Source organism: Eriocheir sinensis, chromosome 49 (genome assembly GCF_024679095.1).
Source record: "Eriocheir sinensis breed Jianghai 21 chromosome 49, ASM2467909v1, whole genome shotgun sequence".
Lineage (NCBI taxonomy): Eukaryota > Metazoa > Arthropoda > Malacostraca > Decapoda > Varunidae > Eriocheir > Eriocheir sinensis.
In genome coordinates, this window is record NC_066557.1 from 1,016,195 (window position 1) to 1,027,351 (window position 11,157).

Sequence of the window (11,157 nt, forward strand, 5' to 3'; positions counted from 1 at the left end):
TTAATCATTTAGTTTTTGTCATCCAGCGTCAAGCAATCATTCCCATGCAAGAATATAATGCACAATATAAGCAACTTCAATTGCTAGAAAATAAGACAATGTTGCCAGCCCATATAGTGTGCACTGTGCAGTAAATAACTCATGTAGATAATGCCTGTTATTTTATTACATACTTATGTTGATGCAATGTCTTTTAGTTCTTGCTTCGGGTATATTAATTACTAATCCATTCTTATTTCTCCGACGGCCATTTCCTGTGTCGATACGTCAATCAGTTCAGTACTTTTATTTTCTTAGCTTGTGTTTTGCAATTCTTTGCCAATTAAATCACTGGACACATCTTAATAAATATCACAGATTTAATTATCATATATCAGTCCCATAAGTTTATTTCAGATGCTCTTAAAACAACATCTGTCCATTCATAGTCCAACTTAACCTGGTAGCAGCAACAGGCCAAATTTGTGGCTTTACCGTGTACCAGCGATGGGCCACATTTTTGCCATGATATAAACCCCCAAAAATAGATGATGCATAAACTGATCACAAATGTGTTGATATATATTATGAAATGGTTTGCGTGAGTGATGATTTTTTCTCATTTTTCTCGCTCGGAGGGACCTTTAAGAAACACCAGCTCCCACCAGGGGATGGCCACGGCAGAAGTTTCCATCTTTCTCTATCCGGACACTCCCTCCTTGCCTACTCAAAGTTTCTCAAGGATCTCTCATCCTTCTCCCTAACGTACTCCTGCACCCTATCTCTCCATTTCACTGGAGGTCGTCCTCTAACATTCCCTCCCTCAATCTCACATACACCCTTCTGGTCATCTTACTCTCCTCCATTTGCTCCATGTGGCCAAACCACTTTAAAGTCACTTATTCCCTTCACCCCCGTGACACATTCCAAAACGCTCATACACACTTTCATTACTTATTCCATCCATTCTACTCACACCACAAGCACTCCTCAAATAACTCATTTCCACTGCCTGCACTCTAGACCTCTGACTTTCATTCAAGGCCCATGTTTCACTTGCATATGTGAGGGTTGGTACTATTATTGTATTTTCAACTGATAACTGATCCAGGGTACTTAAACTCATTGACCTCCTCCATTTCTTCACCATTCAGAATTATTTTGCATTCTTTTTCACATTCAGTTCCCACTCTATATGGGCATACAAAATCTACAACTTCACTTCTACTCCCCTCACAAACCATCACTTTACTTTTGTTGACATTTACTTTCAGCTTTCTCCTTTTACAGACGCTTTGAAAATCACTGAGCAAGTTTTGTAAGTCACTTTCATTTTCTGCAATGAGCACTGTGTCATCAGTAAACAGGATTGAATTCAGCACCCACTGCCCTCCCTCAGCGTACATTTTTACTCCAACTTTGCCCTTTATTTCTCTCATGACACCATCCATATAAATATTGAACAACCATGGTGACATGACACGCCCCTGCCTTAATCCCACCTTTATCTCAAAATGTTCACTTGTTTCTCCACCAATTTTGACACATGCAGATGCATCCTCTTAGAAAGACTTTATTGCACTAAGCAGTTTTCCTCCCACACCATAAATCTTTAAAACATCCCACAATGCAATCCAATCGAATCTGTCATAAGCTTTTTCAAAGTCCATGAAGGCAGCGTATAGTTTCTTTCCTTTTGCTATTATTTTTTCTCCTACCATCCTGAAGGCAAATATTTGATTGATTCCATCAGTTCCTGCTGCTTTTCCATTTTTTAATCTTTTTAATGCCTGATTTACTTCTTCATATGTTATACTTCTTTCTTTATATACTCCTCCTCTACCTCCGCTCAAAACTGTTGCTGTAACAGCTGCTGGATGTCCTTCATCAAAATTCATTAAGTTTTTGAAATATTCTCTCCATGTCTCTTTCACAGCTTCCCCATCTTTCAACATCTTTCCATTCTCACCAATAACTTCATTAATTTTCCTTGGGGAGATATTATTGGGGTGATGCTTTTCTTTCATTTTTTACTTCTTTCCAATATGATTTCCTGTTCCCTTAGTTCACTTAGTCTTTTCCAAAGTCTTCACCAACTCTCTTCTTACTTTCTTTTATTGCTTGTTTTAATTTCATTTTGCATTCTCTATATTTCTTTTTCCTTTCCCTTTTTACTTGCTACCACATTTCTTTCTTAAGTTTTCTTAAAAAAGTTCCCTTTTCTCTTTTACTATCCTCCTTATCTCTTCTGTCCACCATGAATTTCCTTTTCTTTTTCCATCTCTCACCACTTTCATCCCTACCACTTTTTTGTTGTAGTTAACACTACTTCTTTAAATGTTCCAAAAACTTTTTCAGTATCTGTACTATTTTCACACTTTCCCATTTTTCACTTAAGGCCTCTGCCATTTCACGGTTATACTCATCTTTTGTTTCTTTTTTCCTGTAACTTTTCTATCTTCAGTATTTCCTTTTTTACTTCACCTTTCTTTTCAAACACCCACTTTTGCAAGATGGTCAGAGCCATCGAACATCCCGCTTACTACCTTCGCGTCACAGATATCCTTTCTCAGTCTTCCATCTACTGCCACATAATCAATCAATCCTTTCTGCTCATAATCATTCCCCCTCCTCCAAGTGTATATGTGGATATAGGCAAAAGTAATAAAGCCCCACACATCAGAAGTTGTATTGCTTTGCCTAGGTTATGCAGATGATGTATTAGTGGAAGGATTTTGCCTGATCCTAAATGACTTTGGTATGGAATGGAAACTTATCTTTAAACATAATAATGGAAATTCACACCAGCAGTAGGACAGCGGGTGCTGGGAAACAATATCTTAGAGGTAATAGAAACACATGGTTATTTAGCATTTGAGATAAGCAAGGAGGCCATAGGAGAAAGCACAAAGAAAACTGAATGAAGCCAAGGTAAGGAAAATGACGGGTGTTAACATAAGTGGTAGAGAAGGGAAATTAGCCAGTATGAATATGGAAGTTGCTTTTGGATGGGGAAAGTAGTAACCCCACAGCTATCTTGTATGGGTCAGCAAAACTAACACCTAAGATGTCGGGAGATTAGAAGTCATTCAAGACCAGTTGGCATGATAGTGTTCACATGCTCTCAGGGGAAATGGGGTGAAGCTTCTGAGAAAGGTTAACAAAGGGGAAGCTGAGTTTCAAAGAGAGGAAATGAGTGAATACCGGTGGGCCAAATTAATATAACACTGGAAATTCAAGACAATCCCCTTTGGAAAAAGGAAATATACAGAGAGGGAAAGCATATGATGACACTGGAGCAGAGTGAAACAATGTGAATGGGAGACCTGTCAAAGATAGTTGAGAGAAGTGGCCTCTGTGAATGGAGAAGTACCTATACCTATCTATAGTACAGCAGATAGGTGTAGAAGCTCGGGAAACATTAGAACATTTTATAATAGTACTAATGATTGTGTGCCTTGACCCACTGTGGTAAAGATATACCAGAGTAACCTGACTGAAAGTTGATATATATCAAAATAAATAAACAAGAAAGTCACTGAACACACGAGTCTGAAATTATGGTAGCCATCTCACGTGAGGCTAATGCATTATGTGTTGTATGTTGGTCTCTGAATACAGTACAGTGACAAACAGCTTGAATATTGGAGAAACTTCAAACTATTGAGGAGTGTGAATTAACGCATCTTAGCACATTGCATTTTGGCGGTAGAGGGGTCAGGTTAGGTTGGTCATAGGCTAGGTATAGTTAGGTTTGGGCAGGTCTGGTTAGATTTAGTTTGTTTTTGACTTGTTTACTTTTATTATTTGGTAATTCCGTGTGATACGCTTCGCGCTACGCCTTTGTTGTCACCGGCGGCTGAGGAGACGACGTCGAGGCAGTAATATACATATTTTACCAAAACACATAAAAGAATAGTGGAGGTACACCGGAAGCATGAAAAGATGCACCTTTATAACGATCATAGGCAATAAAGACCACAAGAGGAAGAAGAAGAAGGCTCGTTTATGTCGATCATTTACTCCATTGCTGTGTCTATTGTTTCCAAACAAGCTTTTGTGTACAGATAGATAACGTGTTGAATTCATTATAGCTATTTCATCTTTGCATAATATGTCCTGTGGTAGCTATATACAATGCTTTTGCAAGTTGTCGTTTTGCTATGCGATGCACTTCATACCGGTATTTTGCTCAAAAAATACTTAGCTTAGAGTCCGCTAAGGGGAATTCTAAGTAATACTTAAGGGCCTATGCTTAGCTAAAAGTTGTTAAGTGCAAGGCTTAGTATTATTCTAAGAATAGTTGTGTATACGGCCCCTGGCGCCTAGGCAGGTTAGTAAGCTTGCAGCTGATTGGCTGCTCCACTCTCCCGCTAACATTCATGTCGGACCACATCTTGCATGCTCGAGTGAGACATGTTTCTTTATTATATGCCATAGCTCAACTCATATACGAGCTAGCCAGTTTTGGTTGACACCATCAGACTCAGCAGTGACTGTAGAATCAAGATATATTTTAAAAACTCGACAAAACAAATATGAAAATGGTATTACGATGAGTTGAACCGTGAAGATGTTAAAAAAAATGTTTATAACATGTTTTACTTATACTCACTGTTTTCAACATTTGTTCATTGACTGCAGAAATATATTATTACATTACGTAGGAGAATTGCTCGTGAACACGATAGTACGTCCTTGCCTGTTGCGCCGGTAGGCATCTTCCTGGTGGGGCCTGATGGTCGGCCCAAGGCTTCTTCCAGGTGGGGCCTGATGGTCAGCCCAGCCCGTTCTGGCGCAGGCGAGTGTTTATAGTGGCGCCATCTTGCATTGGCTCATGCTGCCTCCCGGAACTCGTTCTTGATTCGCTTGGACGGCTTCCTCTAGAGTCCGGGTTGATGGGTGGTCTTCAGGACAGCATGTGGGTAGTTTTAAGCCACTCGGCGGTGACTGAAAAATCCGAGTGGTAGCGTGGGGATTCGAACCCGCGTCGTCCATCACGCGGTGAATGTGGGCCCAGTACGCTACCAGTTCGGCCACCGCCTACCCTATGTGTGATCAGAATGCAGTTAAAGCTCTACGTATTGAAAACACAGAGTTATTTATAGCAACATTTCACTCGCCCCAACCATCACAGCGCTCGAGACACCCTGTATGATGATGTTAAAAAAATTAGTGTCGCGCGCGCCATGATGGTTGGGGCGAGTGTCATGTTGCTATAAATAACTCTGTGTTTTCAATATGTGGAGCTTCATCTGCATTCTGATCTCACTATCGTGTTGATGAGAGATTTTCCTACGTCATGTAATAATATATTTCTGCAGTCAATGAACAACTGTTGAAAACAGTGAGTATAAGTAAAACATGTTATAAACATTTTTTTAACATCTTCACGGTTCAACTCATCGTAATACCATTTTCTTATTTCTTTTGTCGAGTTTTTAAAATACATCTTGATTCTACAGTCACTGCTGAGTCTGATGGTGTCAACCAAAACTGGCTAGCTCGCATATGAGTTGAGCTATGGCATATACTCAGCCACCGCGTGTAGAGGGATAGGTGTGAAGGGAAAGGAAGGGAAGGAGGAACAGCAAGGAATGGTGGGAGGGAGATGTAGGGTCGATGGTGGTCACTGGTTGGTTGCAGTTACCCGGACCTTTCACACTGGGGTAACCAGTGGCGGTCACCGGTGACGGCCACCGGTGGCCTCGTGTGAAAGTTGCCTAATTCCATCAAACAGTGGCCCGCATTACAAGTCAAACCCCAGAAGTTTCGGGTCCCTACAAAGGTCGGTTTAGGGGCCGTACTACAAGTCCAATCCGAGAAGTTTCGGGTCCCTACAAAGCTCGGGATGAATAACTCTGTAGGGACCCGAAACCTCTCGGGTTTGACATGTAATATGGCCTAGTATCTCAAAAAATAGTGATGCGAAACTAATTCCTTGGGTTGGATATTCTCAGCACCTCTAAGGTAACGTATAAAGGTCATTTTCAACTCGCAGAACACTATGAAGACGTAAAGTGATAAATATCCTTTTGTTAGTCACCCTCGGAGATGGGGTACGATATCCTGCCGCTGTTCTGCACTTAAGGGTTAGAATGAACGCCCAGAGGAACGCTCAAAGGTACGATATCGTGTCATTTTTCTGTATTTATGGGTTAGAATGAACGCCTAGAGGAACGCTCAAAGGTACGATATCCTGCCGCTGTTCTGTAATATGGGTTAGAATGAACGCCTGTCAGTCCCTTGAAAAGCTCACCCTTAAGATGAAGTACGATATCCTGCCGTTTTTTTTTTTTTTTCACGGCAAGGGAGGCAGCTCAGGGGTAAAAAACGAAATCAGCAACAAAAAAAAACAAAATCAGCAACAAAAAAACAAAATCAGCAACAAAAAAACAAAATCAGCAACAAAAAAACAAAATCAGCAACAAAAAAACAAAATCAGCAACAAAAAACAAAATCAGCAACAAAAAACAAAATCAGCAACAAAAAACAAAATCAGCAACAAAAACAAAATCAGCAACAAAAAACAAAATCAGCAACAAAAAACAAAATCAGCAACAAAAAACAATCAGCAACAAAAAACAAAATCAGCAACAAAAAACAAAATCAGCAACAAAAAATAAAATCAGCAACAAAAACAAAATCAGCAACAAAAAACAAAATCAGCAACAAAAAACAAAATCAGCAACAAAAAAACAAAATCAGCAACAAAAAACAAAATCAGCAACAAAAAAACAAAATCAGCAACAAAAAACAAAATCAGCAACAAAAAACAAAATCAGCAACAAAAAAACAAAATCAGCAACAAAAACAAAATCAGCAACAAAAAAAAATCAGCAACAAAAAACAAAATCAGCAACAAAAAACAAAATCAGCAACAAAAAAACAAAATCAGCAACAAAAACAAAATCAGCAACAAAAAAAAATCAGCAACAAAAAACAAAATCAGCAACAAAAAAACAAAATCAGCAACAAAAAAAAAAATCAGCAACAAAAAACAAAATCAGCAACAAAAAGGCCGCTAAACGCTGCTCCGGCAAAAGAAAAAAAGAGCGAGAGGCCAAAAGAGAGGTCAGTCTGGGTGGAGAGGAGTCTTGGTGGCCGCCTCACTCCCACTCACCCGCCCACACTCACCCTCGAAGATGGAGTAGGATATCCTGCCGTTGTCGCCCTTGTCGTGGTCCAGCGCCATCACCCGCACCACCGCCGTGCCCGCCGCGGCCCCCACGCTCACCTGGGGCAAGGAAGCGAGGACCAGTGAGGGGCAGGGGCGGAGGGACAGCGATGGGGTGGTGTGTAAGGTGAATAAGCTGCTACTGCTGCTACTACTACTACTACTACTACTACTACTACTACTACTACTACTACTACTACTGCTGCTGCTACTGCTACTACTACTACTACTACTACTACTACTACTACTACTGCTACTACTACTACAACTACTACTACTACTACTACTACTACTACTACTACTACTACTACAACTACTACTACTACTACTACTACTACTACTACAACCATCCCTACTATTACTAGAAGAAGAAGAAGAAGAAGAAGAAAAAGAACAACAATAACAACAACAACAACAGTTAACTACTACTAGGCTACTACATCTATTTACTACTACTACTACTACTACTACTACTACTACTACTACTACTACTACTACTACTACTACTGCTACTACAAGTGAAAACAACAATAATAATAATAATAATAATAATAATAATAATAATAATAATAATAATAATAATAAAACTCTCATCCCTTACCATTACAGGCCAATCACGCCCAAAGCACGTCATAACACATCGTTCTTTCTAACGTATTTTCATCACGGACTAAACAATTTATACGAAGTTAATCGCTCCGTAAACGTCCACTAATTTAACGTCACTAACTATCTCACGTGCCTCTTCCACCTCCTCCTTCTCCTCCTACTCTTTTCCTCTCCTTCACCCCCCAAAACTACTCGTTCACGCCTTTATGGAGCGCCCCCGTACGTGTAGAGCGTCGGGACTGCATCTCACACCCCCTTCAGCCTCGTAGGGTAAGAGGGTGTTCGTCTCAACTCCCACTTCAAGCTCCTGCCTTTGATCTCTCCTCCTCCCCGCCCTGCTTCTCCTCTGTCTTCCGCCGCTACTTTTATGGCTATTCTTACCGTGCTCCTAACTTTATGGCTACTCCTCTCAGGCTGCCCCGCTGTTTAAGGCCGCCTCTCGCCTCGTCCTTTTTCCCCGCCAGCTCGTGAAGTTTACAAGGGTGTTAAGCGGCGTTGCAAATCCCCTTTCCTCGCCGCCGAACTTTGAGAGGTTAAACCCTTATTTGTTTCCCGCAGTTTCCCGTGATTTAAGCCGCCGGGATATTGACTCGTCATTATGACTCAGAAAAGAAGATGGGTTACGTTTTTAAAGGTCTCGAAAGGAGCTGAAAGGTACTGATTTAGTGTCTCTCTCTCTCTCTCTCTCTCTCTCTCTCTCTCTCTCTCTCTCTCTCTCTCTCTCTCTCTCTCTCTCTCTCTCTCTCTCTCTCTCTCTCTCTCTCTCTCTCTCTCTCTCTCTCTCTCTCACACACACACACACACACACACACACACACACACACACACACAATCATCATTGTTCGGTTCTGGCCAGAGGAGCGTCGTTAAGTCTAGAGGATTCGGTCCAAAGGGAGAGCAACGATACATCCCCTGGCGCGGCCTCTGTTTGCTGGACTTGTGTTATTTGGGCGGGAGGTGAAACACGACTATTGACAACGGCTGTTTATGGACCCGCGCCCCACGGCACGGTGAGGCATGCGCCGGGACGAGACTCGTCATACAATAACTATACATTTGACTTTAGTTCATCAGATTGTTCCAGTGTACAAATATTATGATGGAACGTTCGTCATATACAAACTTTTTTCTCTGGATTAGATATGAATCGCCTATTTATACGTTTTCTGTGTATAATAGTGATGTAGTTGCTTTAATTAACTTCCTATAATACTTACGAGAAGTATTCTTCAACTCCGGCGATATTTCACAGGTCAGGTAACTGGTGTTGGTTGAGGCGGCGGTGCACGAGCCGCCGCAGGTACAGTGTACTCACCTTGACGATGATCATGGGCTCCAGGAAGACGGGCTCGTGGTCGTTGGCGTCCTCCACCGTCACGGACACGCGGGCAAAGTCTGCGTTCTCCTGTCGGCCGCGGTCCCTGCAGCTCACGGTCAGCTCGTGGACGCTGGACACCTCCCTACGTGGAGATGAGCCTCAAGGTTATCACATGTTCAATAACTGCATTCAGTATACTCAGACAGCAAGACTATTCATCTTTGTTTCTTGCAGCTTGACACGCCAGCTGCTCGTCTGACCTGTCCAGGGGCTCGGCCACGATGAGGTCACCAGTGAACGAGTCCACGGTGAAGAGGCCCTGGGACGCCAAGGCCTGGACGTGGTGCAGCGTGAAGTACACCGCGGAGAACGCCGTGGGTGACTGGTCCCTGTCTCGGCATTGCAGGGTGATCACGGTGGACCCCGGCGCCACGTCCTCGCTCACGGCACCCTCGTAGGTCCTGGCGCTGAACACCGGCCGGTGATCATTGGCGTCCATCACCTCCACCACGAGCTGCGGCAAGGGAGGCACCAAGTGGTTACGTTAGCCAAGGGGGAAATGACGGACAGCTGACGGGAAGGGTGTGTTGTGTGGAAAGGAATGTTGGAGAGATAACTATAACTATAACTATAACTATAACTATAACTATATATATATATATATATATATATATATATATATATATATATATATATATATATATACTATATATATATATATATATATATATATATATATATATATATATATATATATATATATATATATATATATATATATATATATATATATATATATATATATATATATATATATATATATATATATATATATATATATATATATATATATATATATATATATATATATATATATATATATATATATATATATATATATATATATATATATATATATATATATATATATATATATATATATATATATATATATATATATATATATATATATATATATATATATATATATATATATATATATATATATATATATATATATATATATATATATATATATATATATATATATATATATATATATATATATATATATATATAACTATATATATATATATATATATATATATATATATATATATATATATATATATATATATATATATATATATATATATAACTATATATATATATATATATATATATATATATATATATATATATATATATATATATATATATATATATATATATATATATATATATATATATATATATATATAACTATAACTATAACTATATATATATATATATATATATATATATATATAGAGAGAGAGAGAGAGAGAGAGAGAGAGAGAGAGAGAGAGAGAGAGAGAGAGAGAGAGAGAGAGAGAGAGAGAGAGAGAGAGAGAGAGAGAGAGAAAAAATAAAACAACTATAGCAGCCACTGTCTTGGTCACCTGCAACTTATAATTATTTGGCTCATCTGACAGGCGGCTGATGAGTGTTTGATGCGATGAAACTCTTCCACACGTTTTGACCACTCTTTTGGCCTCTTACTCAGTCTCGTCTTGTTGGAGCAGCGCCTAGCGGGCTTTTTTTGTTGCTTTGTTGTTTTGCCCTTGAGCTGTCTCCCTTGTTGTAAACAAACAAACAAACAAACAAAACACCACCGTTACCATCTAATACAGCATCCTCGGGATAATATGAAGAAACCTACGGATCAATAAGTCACTTTTTCGATATCACTAAAGGTTGGCGACACTTTCAGTCACGAACATCACTGAGGCCTTACTCTTAAACATTCCGGCGACCCGGCACATGTATCAGGCAAGGCTTTCGGAGGAGCTGCGGGCATTTCCAGGGGTACTTTTATGAACCTGGTGGTAGTTTGAGCATTTGAAAGGATACTTTCATGAACCTGGTGGGAGTTTAACCCTTTGACTGCGGTTAACCTACCAGAAGACCTCATCAAGCTACAGGAATGGAACAAAATTCGCTGCTACAATTCAACGAAGAAAAGTGTAAAGTCCTGCACATTAGGAGGGGATATCCAGCACACCAATACCACAGAGGCAGAGAAAGACCTGGG

General features: G+C 39.9%; 1 protein-coding gene across 1 annotated transcript in view; it reads right to left on the bottom strand.

Moving 5' to 3' along the window:
* Positions 1-7,054: 7,054 nt before the first annotated feature.
* Positions 7,055-11,157, bottom strand: part of LOC126981615 (fat-like cadherin-related tumor suppressor homolog) — a 108,225-nt gene continuing 104,122 nt past the window's right edge. Inside the window, exons 9-11 of the mRNA XM_050833053.1 lie at positions 9,344-9,597; positions 9,081-9,225; positions 7,055-7,216 (exon numbers count right to left, since the gene is read on the bottom strand). Of these exons, the coding sequence (XP_050689010.1) occupies positions 7,055-7,216; positions 9,081-9,225; positions 9,344-9,597 (561 nt within the window). The remainder of the gene's footprint in view (positions 7,217-9,080; positions 9,226-9,343; positions 9,598-11,157) is intronic.